Source organism: Phacochoerus africanus, chromosome 4 (assembly GCF_016906955.1).
Source record: "Phacochoerus africanus isolate WHEZ1 chromosome 4, ROS_Pafr_v1, whole genome shotgun sequence".
In the NCBI taxonomy this organism is placed as follows: Eukaryota; Metazoa; Chordata; class Mammalia; order Artiodactyla; family Suidae; genus Phacochoerus; species Phacochoerus africanus.
The window spans coordinates 53,411,975-53,432,674 of NC_062547.1; the positions used below are offsets into that span (position 1 = coordinate 53,411,975).

The 20,700-nt window shown below is 49.2% G+C and overlaps 1 protein-coding gene across 2 annotated transcripts; it reads left to right on the forward strand.

Annotated features, from left to right (window-relative positions):
- Positions 1 to 416: 416 nt before the first annotated feature.
- Positions 417 to 14,502, forward strand: SH3BP5L (SH3 binding domain protein 5 like). 2 transcript variants are annotated; one of them, XM_047776375.1, is made up of 7 exons: positions 417 to 525; positions 980 to 1,592; positions 7,461 to 7,523; positions 7,693 to 7,821; positions 9,786 to 9,947; positions 11,821 to 11,994; positions 12,604 to 14,502. In XM_047776375.1, exons 2-7 carry the CDS (start codon positions 1,410 to 1,412, stop codon positions 13,048 to 13,050), a joined length of 1,158 nt encoding a protein of 385 aa, XP_047632331.1. In that variant the 5' UTR covers positions 417 to 525; positions 980 to 1,409; the 3' UTR covers positions 13,051 to 14,502. The 2 variants fall into 2 exon arrangements, with proteins under 2 accessions (XP_047632331.1, XP_047632332.1); XM_047776376.1 differs by having other exon boundaries at positions 417 to 515.
- The last annotated feature ends 6,198 nt before the right edge of the window (positions 14,503 to 20,700 follow it).

A 20,700-nucleotide genomic window follows, 5' to 3' on the forward strand; every position in this document is an offset into this window, starting at 1 on the left:
CACCGCAACCAGCCCTTAAGCTCACTTCCGACTTCCTGGGCAGGACCGGAAGCGGCTGTGGGGGCAGTCAGATTCCCCTTGCCGTAAAGCAAGATGGCAGCCCCCTCCTTAGGGTAATTTCCAATATTCGTTTTATTTCTAGCGCTTCCCTACTCAGCAGGCACTTTCAACTTCCATTACCAGATCTAGTATTCCTTAGAACAATATTCTCATACTTCGGTTTCATTTATCCTTAGTGAAGCGTGGGCTGGAGGCCCTGGGAAGGTGAGCCTGAACCCCCGGAGGGGGGCACCATTTTGTACGGAAACAGAAGGCCCAGCCGGGCGAGAGTTGAATCTAGACGTGGCCTAGTTAGGGGGCCAGCGTGGGAGGGAGGGGCGAGAGGGCAGGAGGGCGTTGCTACTGGATTATGTATTTCCGCTTCCTTTCGGCCTCGTTGTGTTTGGTTCCACCGGCTTGTTGCGGGGAGGGCGGGGGAAGATTGTTTGCGGTGGTAGAGCTCTGCGCACCAGAAGGTAAACTGAGGTAAAGCCGGGAAATGGGGCGGGGGTAGGGCTTGCGCCCAGTTGTGTAGGAAGTCTGGGTCCTGGGTCCTGGGTCTTTGGGATTGAGAAAGAGTGGGGTTGGAGACGTTAGGCTCGGATTGTCCTCTGGGTTGGAGACAGAAGAGGAGGTGGGGTGGGGCTGGGGGTTTACGAGGTAATTTGCAAAACCGGGTGGGGGTGGAATGGGGCTGGCAGAAGAGAAGGAAGGGGAGATGGTGGGGAGGATGAGAGCACGGAGGGAAGTCGGGCAGGCGCTGGTGGGGGAGGGGCTGGAGCGAGAGATCCTGGGACGCGGGAAGAAGTTGAGGTGGTTGGTCTGAATGTGAGGATGTGGGAGGAAGAGAGTGGAGTTCTTGGGAAGCTAAGAGGTTAGAAGAGGCTAATGGCCGAAGTTCTGCTGCTGACCATGTACTTGGCCTTTGTTTCCCCTGCAGCTCCCTGAAGACTCTCATCCCGCAGCCTCTGCTCAGGCCCTGCCTTCTCTCTCCAGTTGCCACCACAGCCTGGAGGCGCCTGCCTCCGCCCTCCCGAATGGTGCTCCTCCTCGCAGGCCTCGGCCCAGGATCCAGGCCCCCTCTGCCCCCTTCCTCGGAGCTGTTGCTCTGGGTCTCTCCTGGTGGACTCCCTCTAACGGGAAGGGAAGGACTTTTGCACACACAAGGCTGTAACTCTAGGAACCCTGCCGACAACTTGAATCTCAGCCTCTAACCCAGTGTGAGGTTCTTCCTGTGCCCGCTTTTTTTCCACCCTTTGAGAAGAGAAACACTTCTTGCAAACTAGAGCCCAGGAAGCCCCAAGCTGGGGCCCTGGTCCCAGCATGCCAGTCCTCTCTTATGCCTAGGGCTGTGCCCTCTCCCTCACAGCATGGCTGAACTCAGGCAGATTCCTGGGGGGCGGGAAACACCACAGGGGGAGCTTAGGCCTGAGGTGGTAGAGGATGAAGTCCCTAGGAGCCCAGTTGCTGAGGAGCCCGGAGGAGGTGGAAGTAATAGCAGTGAAGCCAAATTGTCCCCAAGAGAAGAAGAAGAACTGGATCCTAGAATACAGGTGAGAAGATTGAGCTAGAGGAGTGATAGGGAGTTTAGATTCCAGCTTTTCTTAAGAGCTGTCAGATAAATGAGGGGTTAGATTTACTCTTTTCCCAATGCACTGGGGCAGGAAAGGAATACAAGTTTGTCAACAATTACTGCAATATAGTGTGATAAGCGCTAAAAGAATTGTGTGTAGTGGGAGTACAGAGAGAGGTCTAGCCTGAGTGCCTTGGGTGTATTGCTGAAAGCTTCACTAATGAAGTGACACATTGGCAGCAGATGCAGGAAACACACTTTAGGTCAATAGAGAGTAGAACTATTGTTTCTTTTCCAAATAAGCAAAGGGGCTGTTGATTCAGAGATGCAGCATGAGTGGGATGTGAGAGAAGAAGACTTTGATATCAGGAGGCTTTCTGCTCTCTCACTTTCTCATCATTGTCTCCCAGGGATGTTCACATTTGTGATGGGTGAGACCTTTCATGTTTTACAAAGGTGGCATTAGGCTTAGGCCTTTAAGAATATCTGATGTGTTCAGAGAGTTATATCACTTGTGGTCAGTCCTTAATACAGATGTCTGGCTTTGAGGATGCCGGGTTTACCAAGTGAATGGAGCATTTGCAGGCTAGTTGATAGAGGGGTAGAACTTTGTGAAGAACTTGGAGCAGTGCATGAGGAGGACAGACACCATGCGGAATAGTTGCATGGCCAGTTGAGGCTGGATTGCAGTGGCAGGAAAGGGTTCCCGGAGAAGCTGTTTGGGGAGGAGAGGGCCAGGATGCTCCTTTGTGTTTGGGGCCTGAGTCTGCTGTTTGGTATTGTAGCATCTCTAAGATTCTGATCTGGAGGTGACTCACCTCTGTAGGTGAGTAAGAGCATCCTAGGGCTCTCATTCCTGGGCTTCCCTGTCAACAAACCTTTATTAGATTACTTCAGTGAGTCATGATGAAATCAAAGCTGGTCCTCGCATCCTTCCTGATCTCTTTTTGTGGGGTTTCCCTGGATGTGTGTGGGGAAACTGTGTACATAGTGGAGCCGTGGTAAGCCATTTGTTTACTGGCATGAGTCAGTAATTTATTTCTGCTGTGTCTTTGTGGGTATTGCATTGAAAACAGCTACATTTTTTCTGCAAGTTCTAAATAGATTTGTTGTCCACCGAAGAAACAAATGATAGTGAAAAAAGCCATGGACTGAGATTCAAGCAACCTCAAGTGTGATGATTTGTGATTTTCATGTAAGTTATGTAGTCTTTCCAAGCTTCAGTTTTTTCATCTGTGAAGAGTTGGTCTATCTGATTTGTACAGCTCCTTCTAGCTCTGCTCTGACACAGTCCTTTGATTCTTTTCTTTACAACTTTTTTGCCTGTCTCTGGTGAAAGCTTGTAGGTTGTGCTCTGGAAAAGAGACCCCTGTCTGTTTGTCCTGGAGGGGGGCCTTGTTGGTGTCCTTCCTGCAGCCCCATGCAACATTCCTTGCCCTACTCCAGAGGAGAATCCTTTGAGGTTTCTTTGCTCAGTCTCCTGCTCCTGTGTATTTTTCCAGTGCCCACACAGGCAAAAGTGGTAGTATGAAAAGGCAACTCTCATACCCTCCTGTCCAGTAAAGTAGCCACTAGCTACATTTACATACTTAATTAAGAATAAATGAAAATTTAAAATGCAGTTCCCCCTGTGCTACAGGAATTCAGCATCTTCTTGCCATGTGGGAAAGGCAGCCTGGTGTGAGGGGCACCCTTCATGGAGGAGGCCAGTGGCATTTAGACCTTCTGGGTTTGGACTCTTCTGGATAAGAAAGACATTGCGGTATGTGTCTTTTGAGGTTTAGTGTTGACAGTGTGCCAGATTATGTTATCCTATGTTTCAGTGCTTTAAAATGATCAGTGCATTCAGTGGGTCTTTACCCACAAATCTGTCAGAACCTACTAAGGAGCTTTAAAAACACACATTCACAGCCCAGACATATGAATTCCCCCTCTGGTTGGGGCAAGAAGTAGTTCTTACATGCAGCCTGGGTGAGCCCACTGATCCAGGGGTATCCAAAGGTGGAGACCTTGGTCAGGTATATTCTGGAACTCCCAGAAATGGTGTGGTGGAGCCAGGCTCTTGCTGATGTGGGGACTGGGGACTCTTGGTAGATAGGCAGCTTGTGCCCCTGTTGTCTGGTGGGATCCCTCAGAAACATGGAGGGAAGCCAGGTGGAGGCCAACTCCAGGCCTACCTGGAGTGCTCTGACCCCCAGGGAAATCCACTGGATGTGTCTTGACCTCATTGTCTGATGCCTCCATGCTGGTCCTTGGATTGCTGAGAGAGACGGGTCCCCAGTGGTAGGAAGGAGTGAAGGAGGGTGGTAGTAGGATGGGCTTGGGTCTCCTCTCCTGTGACTTTTCTTACACTCCTTTGTGATGGGCTCATTCTTTCCTCAGGTAAGTGGATCTATTCACTCACCTACTCTTGCTTAGACTCTTCGGAGTCTCTTTGCAACCTTTGCATTGTCCAGAGTGTCTCTCAGGGCAGTTATTTTTACCTTATTTCTGAGTCCTTGGGTCATGTGTCACCCTGGCCTTGCTAACTGACTATAGGCTTGAGTGTTTTTGTTTTTTTAATTGATATATTGTTGATTTGTTTAATATTTAATATTATGTAAGTTTCAGGTGTATAGCATAGTGATTCACAATTTTTAAAGATTACACTCCATTTTAGGCTTGAGTGTTTTAATGACTTGCACAAGTTGGGCAGGAACATCTGTAGCCTGAGTGCCTCTGCCTTTGACTCAGTGGCCCAGCGTCCTGGGAATGCACCCAGTATGCTCTGGGAAGGTCACCCTCCCTCTGGCTATAGGCTCAGTGATGGATGATGCACGCTGACTCAGACTTTATCCTCCTCGAATTCCATTTCAGCTGGGTGCCAAGAGTCCTTGGTAGAGCAGAACAAATGGAATGTGTTGCCGGTGGCCCAAAACAGAGCCCTGGGTGCTTGTTGTCTTCCTGCTCTGCTTTGCCCTGGGTCTGCCTATGGCGCCCCCGCCCCGCCCGACTCCTTGCCTACCTTGCCCTCCAGCCTCCTCAGCTCCCCAGTCTGTTCTGTTAGAAAGCTTTGTGATACTGAGGGGTGGACCTCAAGAGTTAACAGAAGATTTTTTTTTTTTTCAATTGCTGGAGGTGCTTCTCAGGTGTGTTTCTTTATAGAAAGACATGCCTGCTTCTGTGGGCCAGTAGCATTCACGTTCTTTTTCCAGTGAGGATGACTTGCCTAGAACTATTCTCGACTCTGATGAGCTTGTCAGGGTCTGGGAGTACTTTGGTCTGTGGAACCAAGTGGAATCCAGTCTTGGACCTTGGTTTTCCCATAGGAACATTGCAGGGTGCTCTTTACCCACCTCCTCCTTTTTTCCCCAGAATCAGTGTTTTCCTACCAGGACCATGGTTTTCCTAGGTGCTGGTACTCCTGTTTTTGAGACATTCATCCAGGGACATCCTTAGTCCTAGGTAGGTGGTCACCAGTAGCAAGAAAGCCAGATCAAAGCTCGGGTCCCTGATTCCTTGCCTCATTGTTTCTTATTTATTGAATGTGAATGTGCTGAGAAAGAATATTTCAGGGAGCTGCTTAAAAGGACTGGTTACCTCCTCTCTTAGATTATCTGGAAACCCCCTGTGGGCCAAGTTCAGCCAAAGAAGTCCGGGCCCTCAGGAGGAGAGGTTGCCTCTCACCCTGCCTTTTCTGAGGGCCCTTTGTGATGGTCTTCTCAGCTGAAGGTGATATCCTTGTTAGGAAGGCACTGAAATTTAGAGCTCTGTATTGGGTGGTGTTGATAGGAACCTGACCTTCTTCTAGGGTCCTCTGAACCGTGTCGTCTACCTGTGGTTCCACAGTAGCCTGCAGCTACCTTTTGAACACTGGGTTGTTTTTCTTCACATGCACCAATTTATAGCTCTGCACTGACCAGCACAGGAGCCACATGTTACCGTTCAAGTTGTGATGTGCCCTAAGGTTGCATGCACATGGATGTCGAAGATGTAGTTAAAAAAAAACTAAAAGTATTGGTAATGATTATGTTGATGACAGGTTGAAATTATATTTTGGATATATTGAGTTAAATGAAATGTACTGTTACAATTTGGTTTTGCTTTTTTTTAAAAAAAAAAATGTCTTCTAGAAAATGAAAACTTCCATGAGGCTCATATTATATTCATGTTAGACAGCACTGTTCTGAAAAGTTCAGAGTCAAATTTGTGGCCCTCTTTGAGTCAGAGTCTCCATGTTGTCGTATCATTGTTCCTAGTTTTGTTATATATTTCTTCCTTTGTTTTCTACCTTTTACTATAATTAGGGCACATAACTTGGCTTATTGGAATCTTACTTGCTGACTCAAATCTTTCAGGGCTTGAGTTGGGGTATAGAAATTGAAGGATTAAGTTCCCTGGTGGACTAGGGGTTAAGGATTTTGTGTTGTCACTGCTGTGGCTCAGGTTTGATCCCTGCCCCAGGAACTTTTTATATATATGCCATGGTGTGGTCAAAAAAAGAGAGAAAAGGAAAGAAAGAAAAGGACTAAAGGGGGATCAGACACTAGGCTGTTGAAAAGGCCACAATGAGGTATGTGGGAGCAGTGATGGCAGTGTCGCTCACTGCCAGGTGCAGGTTGTGTCTAGGCTGTGGGCCCCTGGCAGACACCAGGCTGGCTACTGATGGCCTGCACAGCGGCTGCAGGGCTCCTGGAGGAGGATCCCGTAGCTCAGCACCAGGCATCTGTCCCGGCAGTGCTCCTGCTCAGGAGTGTCATTAGCTCACTAGGCCCTGAGAACTTGACCAAGGGGAGGGGAGGATGGATACTAAAGGCCAGCACCTTCCCTGCTCTGCCAGGTCACTGAATGGCCTGGGTAGTTCTGTTGCTTCTTTTTGTCAGTCCTGGGGCCAGTGAGGGGCTCAAGCCAGTGTGTCTGTTAACTTGGTCCTCATGTCCCCCCCCCCCCCCCATAGGATCTACTGTGTGGGGACCTGGGGGTCATTGTCACCACTGCCCAAGCAGGCCTAGAGGCCTCCTGAACCATGCATTCTTCCCTAATCTTGACATTAATTGTCTACAAAGCCTTAATGATTCTGTGTCTTGTATTTCCCTGGCATCTGCCCACTCCTCTCCCCACTGGAATACTACAGACAAGACTCCACTTTGTCTCCCTGGCCCCTCCAAACTTTGCCTACATTGCCCTGGTCCTAAACCACAAAACAGGTGGCCCAGTCTCTGACGTTTTCCCCTGCCGTTGGGAGAAGTCCTAGTATCCTCTCCCCTGTGCCTAAGCTTTTCTGGCTTCTCACCTGAAAACCTGCCTGCCCTGGACACCTGCTCTCCTTTTGACCCCCAGCCCCTACCATGCTCACCCCTCACTGAGGCCTGTTGCTTACTTCCTGGGGCGTGAGCTGCCACCTCTTTTTGCTCTGAATTCTCAGATCTCATGGTGCTGAGCTGTGATAAGTGTGTAGTAAATGTGTGCTGAGTGAGTGGCCCAGGGTGTTGTCCTCTCTGGGAAAGAGACGGTTGGCTCTGAGGAGACTCCTGGCTGGAGTGTGAGGAGGAGGACGTGGTGCAGTCTGAAGGGGAGAGCCCAGGCTTGTCACTACCCTGTGTGCTTATGAGTGTTCCATTCTCTGAACCTCAATTTCCTCATCTTTAAAATGGGGGTTTACTGCCTGATACACAGATGGAGTTGTGAGGATTATAGGAGGCTGTATATTAGGTCTCTGACAAGGAAGCATTTGACGGTGACCTTTTCCTCCATTTCTTCCCTTCCCTGGTTGGCTGGGCTTTCCCTCTGTGTGCTGTGTTCTTGCCCTGCCTGGTTCTTGTGAGGCTGCTCACTTCCACTGCTCTAACTTTCTTCCCCTCCCTGGCAGGAGGAGCTGGAGCATCTGAACCAGGCCAGCGAGGAGATCAACCAGGTGGAGCTGCAGCTGGATGTGAGTGTTGCTCCTTTTCCTCACACCTTTGGGCTGGTTCTGGAGGTGTTTTTGTCATTTTCCCTCATTTTTCCATATGATGGCTCAGGACAGGGCATGAATGAGAAACAAGAGGGGCTGGGACCCACATGCATGCATCCCTCAGGCCACGCACCTGTCTCTTTGCCAGGAGGCCAGGACCACCTACCGGAGGATCCTGCAGGAGTCAGCGAGGAAGCTCAACACACAGGGCTCCCACCTAGGGAGCTGCATTGAGAAGGCCCGGCCCTACTATGAGGCTCGGCGACTGGCTAAGGAGGTATGCCCCACTGACCCACATGGGGGTGGAAGGGTGGGCTGCATGCATGTATCCTTCTGTCTGTATGGGGTATGAGACAAAATACCTTTTCTAGTTTCTTTTCTGTCTTCTTTTCCCTTTGGTTCATGTCTCTCTTCATTTTCCTTAACCCTCTGCTCATTTTCCCTTTTTCCTTTTTTACTTTACACAAATAATGTAGTTCATTATTGGAAGACTAATTGTAACCTGTAACTATAAAACAAGATAAGAGAACCAAAATCTCTCCAAATCTTACTATGTGAATGTTTCATGATTTTTTTTTTCCTTGCTTTTTAGGGTCGTACAGTGGCATATGGAAGTTCCCACAGCTACAGCTGCCAGCCTGTGCCACAGCTGTGGCAACACGGGATCTGTGCCTGTCTGTGAACTACACCACAGCTCATGGCAACACCGGATCCCTGACTTACTGAGGGAGGCCAGGGATCAAACTCACATCCTCATGGATATTAGTCAGGTTCATTTCCACTGCACCCACAAGGAACTCCCTTTTTCATGATTTTTGTGCCTGGGATTTATTTTCGTCAAGTATGGTAAGGTGACAGATGGAGAGACAACTGCCTTAAAAGAAGAGTTTATTACTTACAGTTTCTAAGAGAAAGGACATCACCCAGGGCTATGTAGGGAAGCACCTGAGTGAGTGAGGAGGCAGAAAATGTGAGGGAAAAACTTGGCCCAGAGCTTTTATTGTGGTTTTCATGGGAAGCAGTGGGTAAGGCATGGTAGGCAACTTTGAGCAAGGTTAGTATCCACTAGTTTGAATAATTGTGGGGGGCTCTGGGCTACAGAAATGGTCTCTAATTTTCTGGTATCTGGCCCTTTAGTGATTTAGGTTTGCTAATATTGGTTTGCTGTGTGAGAGTTAAAGGATTCAGATTTGTTGATTTGCATATGAAAGGTGTGCTCAAAGAGTTGACTATCTCTAGGAATTAGCTAGCCCTAGGAAGGCCAGCAAGGCCTCTAAGATGTCAAAGCATCATAAAACATAGAAAATAAAAAGTGTGATTAATACAGCACAAATAATCCCTTAGTTTTTTTTTTTTTGTATATATCCTCCCAGAATGGGATTACACATATATGACTTCTATTCCTTTGTTTTACTTATAGTAGGACATGAGTCCATGTTAATAAATATCCATCAGTGCTGTTATTTATTTATTTATTTATTTATTTATTTGCTTTTTAGGGCTGCACCCATGGCATATGGAAATTCCTAGGCTAGGGGTCAAATTGGAGCTATAGCTGCCAGCAACAGCCACAGCTACATGGGATCCAAGCCACATCTGCTCACGGCAGCCAGCAGCGCCAGCTTAACCCACTGAGCAAGGTCAGGGATCAAACCCATATCATCATGGTTCCTAGTCAGGTTCTTTAACCACTGAGCCATGAAGGGAACTCACATGCTGTTATTTTTAAGATCTATTTAATATTTCCTCATATGGATGTCCTATTACTTGTTTAACCAATTCACTGTAACTGAAAACTTAGGTTTGTTTTCATTTTTTTTTTTTTGGTAAATACGGTTGTGATGAATATCTCCAAGCACTTGTCTGATTATTTCATTCAGCATATCTGCTGGACCAGAGTAACCTGTCTCAACCATCAGCTAACCACTTTTCTTTTGTTGGGTGTGGATTTTTTTATTTTTGGTTCTCCCTAGGGCATAGGCCAACAGCCTTTGAGAGTGCTGGATTTTATACTCAGCTTCCACTGGCAGAATCCTTTTATTTCTACATGTATTTCTTCTCTTAACTATATCTTCGCAACATATTCTTCATTGTTTTGGCACTTATCCTTAGCACAGTTTGGGAAGTGAAGCCATCATTCTAATGGACCTTCTTCCTTCTTTTGTCGTTGCCAAGGGTGGGTCTCCTTGGGGAGTCAGGGGTCTTTTGAGCCTCACCGTCCTGATGGCCCTTTCTACCCAGGCCCAACAGGAGACACAGAAGGCAGCACTGCGGTATGAGCGGGCTGTGAGCATGCACAATGCTGCCCGGGAGATGGTGTTTGTGGCAGAGCAGGGTGTTATGGCGGACAAGAACCGGCTCGACCCCACATGGCAGGAGATGCTCAACCACGCCACCTGCAAGGTGAGCCAGGCAGTGGTGGCAGGTCCCCTCCAATGGTTCCAGTACTTTGTTTGCCATCCCTTTATCCTGTCACTTTTCTCATTCCTTTTTCTCTCCTCCCCTCAGCTTTTATTCTGTTCCAGGCAAAACCTGTTCCTTGCTCCCTGCCCTAATTTGGCCTCCAGTGTGTCCCATACATACTTCTTCTGCCTTCCTTCTGGCCTCTTCTTGAACTTTTGTCTCCAGGTGTGGAACTAACCCAAATACTTCATTCCTACCAAATACTTTATATTCAACACTCTTTTGTTATGTTTAACTGTGACCCCTCACTTTTGTTTTCAGAATGTTCTCGCTTTCTTGTTTGAGTATCATTTCTAGCTATATATGGGGACAGGGGAGCCAGAGGACCTCTGGCATCAGCTCTAGTCTGTCACCTTCACCTTGTGAAGGGCAAGTGTCTTAGTCCATTAGGGCTGTTACAACAAAATAACATCGACTAGGTGGCTTAAGCAACACATGTTTATTTCTCACAGTTCTGGAGACTAGGAATAAGTTTAAGATCAAGGCATAGGCAGATTTGGTGTTTGCTGAGGGCCTGCTTTCTGGTTCCTAGAGGGCCAGCTGTCTTTTCAGCTGGTGTTCTCATATGGCTGAAGGGGCTAGGAAGCTCTCCAAGGCCTCTTTTATTTATTTATTTATTTATTTATTTTTTCTTTTTTCTTTTTTGGTTTTTAGGGCCGCACCCTTGGCATATGGAGGTTCCTAGGCTGGGGGTTGAATTGGAGCTCCAGCTGCTGGCCTACACCACAGTCACAGAAAGGCCTCTTTTATTTTATTTATTTATTTGTCTTCTGTCTTTTTTTAGGGCCGCACCTGCAGCATATGGAGGTTCCCAGGCTAGGGGTCTGATTGGAGCTGTTGTTGCCTACACCAGGGCCATAGCAATGCCAGATCCGAGCTGTGTCTGTGACTTACAGCCACAGCTCACAGCAACTCTGGATCCTTAGCCCACTGAGCAAGGCCAGGGATTGAACCCATAACCTCAGTATTCCTAGTCGGATTCGTTTCCGCTGCACCATGATGGGAACTCCAATGCCTCTTTTAAAGAATGCTAATTCCATTTATAAGAGCTCCCCCCTCAAGACGTAATCATCTCTCAGGGCACACCTCCAATACCATCACCTTGGGGGTTAGGATTTCAACATTAGAATTTTGGGGGACACAGTCTGTAGCAGTGTCAGCTCCTGCTGAGTGGTCATGTCTCAAGGATCTTTGTGTGCGCTTCAGCCCAGGCCCATGGCCTTGCACAGAGCAGGAGCTCCATTTCCACCCTGGAACTCGTACCAAGGAGAGCACAGTACTGGGGGAGGGGTTGTTGAAGCTGTGTGTGGCAGAATGTGATGGAGTTCTAGTGTGCATCTGCCCAGGGTAGGGTGAGATTGGCCCATTGATCCTCATAGATAAGATAGCTGGAGCCCTTGCCTGCTCCTTGCTCAGGCATGGAAACCTGAGAACACAGTGCAGAGCTGTGGCTCCTCACTGTGAGGCTCCTTCCAGCTCCCAGCCCCCAGCACTGAAGCCTCATTGAGGACAGTGGCTGTGGCCCATGTGTTCCCATATAGACATTTCCTACATGCTCGTGAGTGGTCCAGAGGGCCCTAGCACCTCTGACAGCAACAGGGCTGAGAGGTGGGTAAGGCAGGCAACAACAGGCACAGGCAAAGAGTCACTGTTCTCTTTTGTGTCTTGGGAGCTCATGAGCCTTGTCAGACTCTGTAGACATTGGGGTATTCCCACCAGTGTAACATTAGGAGTGGCAGCATGGGGCAGGCTATAGAGGCAGGAGTGTGGGTCCAAGTTCAGTGATGTGTGTCCTCTGCCCAACCTGGGCCAGGTGAACGAGGCAGAAGAGGAGCGGCTTCGTGGTGAGCGGGAGCACCAGCGGGTGACGCGGCTGTGCCAGCAGGCTGAGGCTCGGGTTCAGGCCCTGCAGAAGACCCTCCGGCGTGCCATTGGCAAGAGCCGCCCCTACTTTGAGCTCAAAGCCCAGTTCAGCCAGATTCTGGAGGTAGCTGAGTGGGAGAGGGGGAATGGGTGGACAGTGGGGAAAGGGGCAGGCATAGAAAAAGAGGGCAGGTAATAAGAGGGGATGTCAGTCTGCTCCTCTGGCCATCCAGCTGGCCAATATAGTGGGACAGGTGTGCTCATAATGACCCTGAAGGAGTGGGAGGTGGGGTTAGGTGGTGGGTGCTGGCAAAGAAGGGAGGTAAAGGAGAAAAAGAATCGGAAGAAACCAGGGAGAATGGGGAGAGCAATTGGCCAGATGTGGAAAGGGAACAGTGGGGAGAAGGGGAAGAGCCAGTGGGCATGAAGACCTGGGAGAAAGGCCCTGGTCAGGCAGGAGCAGGACAGGTTGCTGAGGAGGGAGGACCCAAGGAGGAAGCGGGGGGAGGGAGGAGGGGGGGGGGAGGAGGAGGTGGTGGGGAGGAGGAGTGAAGAGGGGCTGGGTGGGAAGGGTGTGGAGCACAGCAGATTAGTGTTTGGTGGTGAGCAGTGCTGGGGCCCGGTTGGGGTAGCTGCAATGCAGAATGCTAAGAGAGGCTGACAGGACCCAGCAGCTCCAGGGGCCTTGGAGAGTTGCCCAGAGAGTCACCTCACTCTGTCCCTCCCTCTACAGGAGCACAAGGCCAAGGTGACAGAGCTGGAGCAGCAGGTGGCCCAGGCCAAGACTCGTTACTCTGTCGCCCTGCGCAACCTGGAACAGATCAGCGAACAGATCCATGCACGGCGCCGGGGCCAGTCACCTCACCCCCCAGGCCAGCGGCGCTCCTCCCCAGTGGGGGCTGAGGCTGGGCCTGATGGTGGCGAGGATGGGGACAGCGGGGTCATTGAGGGGGCTGAGGGCGGGGTTCTGGAGGAGGGTGTCAGCCTGGGGCCTGGCCCTGCCCCTGACACGGACACACTGAGCCTGCTAAGCCTGCGCACTGTGGCTTCAGACCTGCAGAAGTGCGACTCTGTGGAGCACCTGAGGGGCCTCTCGGACCACACCAGTCTGGATGGCCAGGAGCTGGGTCCTAGGAGTGGGAGCCGTGGGGGCCGCCACCAGCGCAGTATCAGCCTGTAGCCCTGTGCTCAGGGAGGCTGGTGCGACTCTTACCATCACTGGCCCGTTGAGGGCTCTGCAGGCTCCTAGCTCCCTCTCCTTGGGTCCTTGCTTCCCTCAGAGAGGTGGTCTCGTCTGAGTCTGTCCTGTCTGTCCTGGCTTTCTTACCCTGCCCTGCCCCTCGCAGGTGGCAGCTCTCTTTGCCTTACCCCTTCAGAAGGCTTGTCTTTGGCTCTCACATCTCCCCTCCCCCATGGGTTCCTCACAGTTTCTCTGATACTCTTTGCTGTCTTCTTTCTGACTTCTTTCATCTGTCTGGTTTTTCCCCTCAGGGAAATTTGTCTAGAAGGCACAGGGAAGCCATCAGAGAAGGTGGGCACTGGGCCTGGGTCCTGGCACCTTGTTTCCCCGGCTTGAGTAAATGGACCAGGTGCCCCTCCCACCTGCCTGTCTCCTGAGTGGGCCCTAGGGTTGCTGCAGAGCCCTTCTGGCGGCCCAGCACCCTAGTCCTCTGTCCTGCCTGCCTGAGTGTAACATATAAGATGCTCTGTGGGACTGTGTGCCTCTGGAAGACACCACCTGTCCCTTTAGTGCTCCCTTATCATGACCTAAGCCACTTTGCTATGCGTGCCTCAACGCAGGACTTGAGGGATACTGGTGTCAGGGAAGGTGAAACCCAATCCCAGTGTCAACAAAGGGGACACCACCAACTCCAAATAGGCTTCTGTGTACATGGTGTTTCCCCAGCTGGGCTGGGTCCTTAATGTTGCAAAGGTGCTAGAGGGTCCATGTTGAGGGTGGTGATGTAGTGAGGTCCTAATGCTGAAGCCCTTACCATTCCTGCTATGGAATTAGGTTTATTTACTTTTTTCTGGGTAGAGGATGCTGAACCAAATCTCAGCATCCTCCTGTAGGGCGGAGTTAGGGAATTTGGTGCTCAATTGCTCTCCCTCACTCTTCCCCAAACCAAACAGTACCTAGTCCAGGATCCCTTGGGGGATGCTCAGGTTTGGCTGCAGAGCCTCTGCTGCCATGGGGAAGGATTGGCCTGGGGCTGAGGGAAGCTGCCCTACATAAGGAGCAGCTCTAAGTGTCTGGTGGTACTCCCATGCTGTGTGGGGGGAAGGTAGGGAAGCCACACTGCATCTGGGTGCCTTGGTAGAACCAATCCTTCTGTCCTACCCCAGGAGGGCTGAGAGCTGGACTCTGGACAGGAGAGCTTGTGCCTAGGCCTGCGTGCTGCTGCCGTCACCTAGGGGAGGATTGGGCCTTCAAGTGGAGGGTGTCTCCCTGTCTGTCCCAGGGTTGAGGCAGGATGGTCATGATGAGAACCGCCAGGTTTGAGGTGGCCATGGGTGGAGGGAAGAAAGGGGAGGACGCGGGTGTGGGTGCGTGCGTGCATGTGCTTGTGTGTATGTGGGAGAAGGGTCTACCCTTGACCTTATTTAAATAAAATAGTTTATGTAACAGTAATGTTTATCATCCCTTTCAGGGGAGGGAGGAAGAAAAGGGAATGAGGATGGAGAGGGAGGAGGAGCGGGTGAAGTGGGGTGTTGTTTTGGTGGTGTAGTCAGGGAAGGTATCCTGGGAGGTGAAGGATGGGATGGGTTGAATCCAGGCAAGGCTTATGGCCACAGGACTGGGGTGAATGTGCTCCAGGTCAGGGGTGCTTTGTGGTGCCCTGCAGCTTGCTCCCCCCAGCCTGCCAGCTAAGGAGGGTTCTGCCGGGTGGAGTAGAGTTTGGGATTTAGCAAATAAATATATAGGATGCCCAGTTAAACTTGAATTTCCAATACCATTTTTGCCCCCTGTAATCTTTAGAATATACTCTTAGTTGTTTCTTGTGTATCTGAAATTAAATTTAACAGATAAAAGGTAACTCACAAATCGGCTTGGCCTATTGCGGATCAGGAGGGGTTTGGCTACATTTGGAGCCACAGTCTGTGAAACATTTGATGGGATCAGGTCAGGGAAGAGACGAGAGAGAAGGCTTTGGACCAAGCCTCATCAGGGGTATGCCTACTTTTATAGCCAGGTAAGGAGGGAGTCTGCTAAGGGATGGAGAAAGTGTTGCCAGGGATTGGGAGAGACCCACTGGAAACCTGGTGGGAAATCGGTGTCTTGAAGAAAGGTGAAGGTGAGGATTTGGAGGCAGAGGTGTGACCCCAGTGACCTCAGATGTTTGATGGGCAATTTGGAGCCACTGTGTATCTCTCTCTCTCTCTCTCTCTTTTTTTTTTTTTTGGCTGCCTCACAGCATAAGGAATTCCTGAGCCAGGGATCAGGTCTGAGCCAAGCTTCAGCAGTTGTGACCTAAGCCACAGCTGTGGCAACACCGGATCCCTAACCCCACTGTGCTGGGCTGGGGGTCAAACCTGCATCCCAATGCTTCCGACAACACTGATCCCATTGTGCTAGAGGGAACTCCCCTGACCTGGCTTCTTAATTGAGAAATAAGTATAGGGTAATAAGGTGGATGGCAAAATATTTCCTTTATCACTGGAGAAGCTGCAGTGAGTATGGCCTGTGTCCTTTGCCAAGTGGGCTTGTGGGATGATTCCCCAGGGTCATACTTCCCTACGCGGGTCCTGGCAGTATGGGACCTGTAAGGCTCCTTATGCGAGTCAGTCCCAGAAAAGAAGGACTGGCTACGCCTGTCCGCCCATCTTCTCCATGCAGAATCATTTACCAGATATGCAGTAGTGGAGAGAGAGCAGGAAGGTTGGAGCTTTAGGGCTAATGGCACTTATGTGAAAGAAAGCATGGCACCAGTTAGCCCTGTGGTCACAATAGTGGATTGCAGTCACCAAGAGTCTCATGTGCCAGCATGTGCACGGTGATCCGTTAAGTACTCAGAACAACATTATGGGGTAGATAGCACCACAACTGCTTTTTCACAGGTGAAAATACAGGCATCGTGGGGTGGCCAGTCTACCTTTAGCCTTGGAGAAGGTAATAAGGCAGTTGGACTTGGTACTAAAAGTGAAAAACAGACTCTTGAGCACTTGAGTGAGGGAGCTCACAGGAACTAGAGGTAAGAAAGTAGAAAGAATAGGTTTAGTCAACTCTTAGGAAGTTTTACCAGGGAGTGGAGCTGAGAAATACCAAGATAGTCAAGAAATTTTTTTGTTGTTGGCTGTGTCTGTGGTACGTGGAAGTTCCCAGACCAGGGTGGCCAGGGGTCTGGCCTTGCACCATGGCAGCGACCCACTGCTGCAGTGACATGACCGGATCCTTAACCTGCTGCACCACAATAGATCTCTTAAAGGAGTTTTAAAATAAGCAAGAGATAGTCAACTTAAGGGGGATATGGAGTCTCCTTTTCCATTTTACCGTACCATACCATGTAATATAGTGGTAATGACTGCACATGCCCAGCACCTAATAGATGCTCAGAAAATGTACTTTTGTGTCTCCCTCCTCCCCTACAACCCAAATCTATGTAACAGGTTATAGATGGTCTCTGACCTATAACAGTTTGACTTAATGATTTTTTGACTTTACAGTGGTGTGAAAGCAATACACATCCAGTAAAAACCACTTCAAATTTTGAATTTTGATCTCTTCCCAGGCTAGTGATATGCGATGTGATGCTGTGCTACGATGCTGGGTAGGGGCAGTAGGCTGCAGCTCCCAGTCAGCTATGCAGTCACAGGAATAAAAAGATAAACTTGCAACCATTCTATACTCATATAACCCATTCTATTCTGTTTTTCACTTTCAGTACAGTATTCCATAAATTACACAAGATATTGAACACTTTATTATAAAATAGCCTATGTGTTAAGGTAATTTTCCCCAACTATAGGCTAATGTAAGTGTTCTGAGCACCTTTAACGTAGGTTATGCTAAGCTATGATGTTTAGTAGGTTTAGGTGTAGTAAGTGCATTTTTTGAGCGATGGGTTTATCAGGATGCAACCCCACTGTAAGCCTAGGAAGATCTACACTCAGTTACTACTGCAGTTAGATCAGCATCTGTATCCACAGTCCTAGGATCTCTGTGTCTTCAGTGAGGAGTTCTCAAATTTCTCTGTTTTGATTTTATGACCTGTAAAATGAGAAAATTTAGGTGTGCTTAGCATAGTCAGTGTGTACTTAGCCTGGTCAATGGATGATAGCCACAATGATCCATGTTAGCAGTTCTCTGAAGCTTTAGGATGTGATGACGTTCACGAGAACAGGCCTGGTCCCATCCTGTGCTAGGCAAGGAAACCATTTATAAAGACCCATGGAGGGAGGGCTGGGTTTCCCCTCCCTGCCTCCTGAGGGGAAATGGGCTTCTTGGACTGTTATGGTCCTTCTCTGTCGGCAGGGGGCAGCAACCACCAGAAAGCTGGCAAAGTGGGATCATGGTGTTACTGTATTGTCCAGGAGATTCGCCTCCTGGACTCTGGACAGCGGAGCCTGGGAACGTGGTGCGGGGTGGGGGTGGGGTGTCCATACCCCCGAGTCAAACTCCATCTTATATCCCTGCATGTGTTTGGAATCACCAGCTGTGTGAAAGCTGGGCCTGGTCTGCTGGGGCTGCTTCTATTTAACACCAGATGTTCTGTGCCTGCTGATGTGCCCAGTTCTCAGAGCTCACCCCTTTTATGGTCCTCCCTATTGTCCTATCCCTTCCCTTCCTCATTCTCCTTCCATATTACCTTCTCGAGAAATCCCTTTGGCTTCTTCCCACCACCATTCCTGAGCCCAAGATCACGGTTACTATTGTAGTCTGATCTAAAGGAAATGGGGTGGGGATGGGGTGGGGGCATTTCACTGGCTGGCAAAGGATGTGTGTAGTTTATTGAGAAATATTTTAGGAAATATTTTTCTGCAGTGGCTCAGCAGGTTAAGGACCTGACCTCTCCAGAGGATGTGGGTTTGATCCCTGGCCTCACACCATGGGTGAAGGATCTAGTGTTGTTGCAAGCTGCAGTATAGGTTGCAGATGTGGCTCAGATCGGGTGTTGCCATGGCTGTGGTGTAGGCTGTAGCCGTAGCTCTGATATGACTCCTGGCCTGGGAACATCCATATAGTGCAAATGCAGTCATAAATAGGAAAAAAAGAAAAAAGAAGGAAATATTTACCAAGATCTTTCAAGGTGCAGAACACGGTGGTAAGGCTTGTTGGGAACACTCGAAAATATAATACCATAGTGGGACATCCAGGTAAGGAATGTGGGGGTAATAGGTGATGCAGGGCAGTTAAAAAAGATAATTAAAGAAGGATGAAGTCAAGAGGGCTCTGGGAGGTTAATGGAGATGGAGGCTACTCTCTGAAGTTCTGAACCAGCCCCTGGCCTTAGGCTAGAGAGGTGGTAGCAGGAATTCCTGTTTCCTCATGCTCCATACCCCCGAGTCCTCCTGTCCCCATGACCCACTCTTCTGAAATCCATCCTGAGCTCTTCCAGCCAGGGCCTGTGTCTGCTCCATCTTGGTGTTCTCAGGGCCTGGCACACAGAACTCTCCACCAGACATCTGCTCACAGATTTGCTTATACTGTGCTATCCTTGACAAAATTTCCCCCTGCTTAACCTGTTAGACTTGTGCCTGTGGCTTGAGGGCCAGTTCATGTGGAATTTTGATCAAAGGGCTTTCTGGCTTCTCAGCTTTCCAGCCAGAAGAGAATTAATCCCACCAACCAAGTTCCCCAAGGCTCTTTTGACTTATTGTAGGACTGGCCCAGTGTCACCCCTGGGATTATCCCTGACTATGTCTTGTTCAACACCTAACATGGTACAATAGACACTGTGACTTTATGTCATTTATGACTGACAGAGTGACTGTATGTCATATATGGTCTAAAATGGGACGTTTGAGTGTGAAAGGGGACATATGTAAGCCAGGACTGAAATGCAATGACCAGAGAGTGTTATCATTGACTTGCCTTTGCCACAAGGGGCTGTGTGCACATGCATGAGCCACTCAGCTCGTCTGGGCTTTGGTGTTGCAATCTGCAAGACGGAGGCTGTACTTGGGTAGGTAATCTCTGAGGTTATCTAAAGAACTATGATTATATGCCCAGTGGAGGACGTTGGGACCTGTCAGAAGTGTTTTGGTGGAGAATGTGAGATAGTGGCTGTGTTTGGGGTCAGAGCATGAGAACTCCAAGTCTAGAGTTGAAGGCCTAGCCCAGAGGCAGTGGAGGGCTGCTGGACATTCCTGCTTTGGGCATGAGGTGATGACTGTCTGCTGTGGTCAAGGAACTTGGAATGCAGGATAATGGTTTCTTCTTCCCGATGGCAGGTGGTGGTTGTCACAACACAGAAGGAATAAAACAGCTTATTCATCAACATAGTTGGGAAGAGAGGCTGGCAAAATGAGTTTCTTTCCCATTTAGAGAATGGAGATCAGGGCCATGGAAGTTGGCAAAAGAAGACAAACTCCTTTCTCAGCTGGTGCTTCATCTCGCATGCCTTCTGTGCCATCCTCTCTCCTTTCCCCTCTTGTGATTTCTGTGGTAACATGCAAGGACAGGGTCCTTCCCTTATCCAACAGGAGGCAATTTCGGTCATGCCTTCTTACAGGGGCTGGGGGCTGGGGGAGGAGTGGAAGGAATAGTGGAATCTCTTGGCATGAAGGGTTTCCTGGCAGGAGGTTCTCAGGGGTTGCTGCTGTATAGGAGAGAATGAGAGGCCCTTGCTTAATGTAACCTCTCCTTTCTTCTAACCCCAGTGTTGCTCCTTGGAGAGAGAGGCCAGGATCCCACATACCCCTGCACCCAGTGTGGGAGTGTGCATTCCTGCTCTCCTCCCATTTGGCCTTCTTCTAGCTAATCTTTGCCCAACCCATGCTTCCATCTTGGGCAGGGTTTCTGAAGCCTCTGATCGAAAGCCCTTGCTTCTCTCTCAAACAGTTGCATTTAGCAGAGGGACTGTGGCTACCTAGTTAGAAAGGACTTGTCAGTAACAAGAAAAGCATACGAGCTTAAACTGGTCTCTTTTAGAGAGAGGGGAGCTATGTCATCACAGCACCAACAAAAAACAAACTCGTAAAAAAAATAAAGAAGTTCCCATTGTGGCTCAGCAGCAACAAACCTGACTAGTATCCATGAGGATACAGGTTTGATCCCTGGCCTTCCTCAGTGTTGCTGTGAGCTGTGGTATAGGTTTCAGACAGGGCTCGGATGCCTCATTGCTGTGGCTGTGGCTTAGGCCAGCAGCTGTAGCTCTGATTCGACCCCTAGCCTGGGAACTGCCATATGCCCATATATTGCAAGTGTGACCCTAAAAAGAATAAGAAGAAAAAAAAATGCAGCCAGGTATTTAGTTCACCTGCCATCGTGGATATACTATTCATTTTTTTCCTGAATTGAATTATTAAAAAAATCATATACATTTTAAAGACACATCCAGAGAGAATGTGACAAAAAGGCAGAATCTGAAAGAAAGACAAATTAATCTGGAAGCATACATGGAAAGGGGTCAAAGGAAAACACTGCAACTACAGAAATCACAAGAATTGGAAAAAGTAAAAGAAGTGGAGTAGATGAGATGTGGTGAAGATATTCATGTGCACTCAGCTGGAGGGAGGGACCTCAGAGATAAGAGGAAAACACCCCTCAGGTGACTGAGCTGGTAGCAGAGATGGTGCTCAGAGGTAACTGGACACTTTAATTGAGCCAGGTCAGATTTATAGCCCTCCCTTATCTTGAGCTGTCTAGGGGTGAAACCATTCCTGGAGC

What these genes read in the sequence shown, in the direction of transcription:
- SH3BP5L (XM_047776375.1), top strand. Translation starts at nt 1,410, where the DNA reads ATGGCTGAACTCAGGCAGATTCCTGGGGGGCGGGAAACACCACAGGGG. An exon ending in AACTGGATCCTAGAATACAG is followed by an intron (nt 1,593 to 7,460) that starts GTGAGAAGATTG and finishes CCTCCCTGGCAG; the next exon opens with GAGGAGCTGGAGCATCTGAA. An exon ending in AGGTGGAGCTGCAGCTGGAT is followed by an intron (nt 7,524 to 7,692) that starts GTGAGTGTTGCT and finishes TCTCTTTGCCAG; the next exon opens with GAGGCCAGGACCACCTACCG.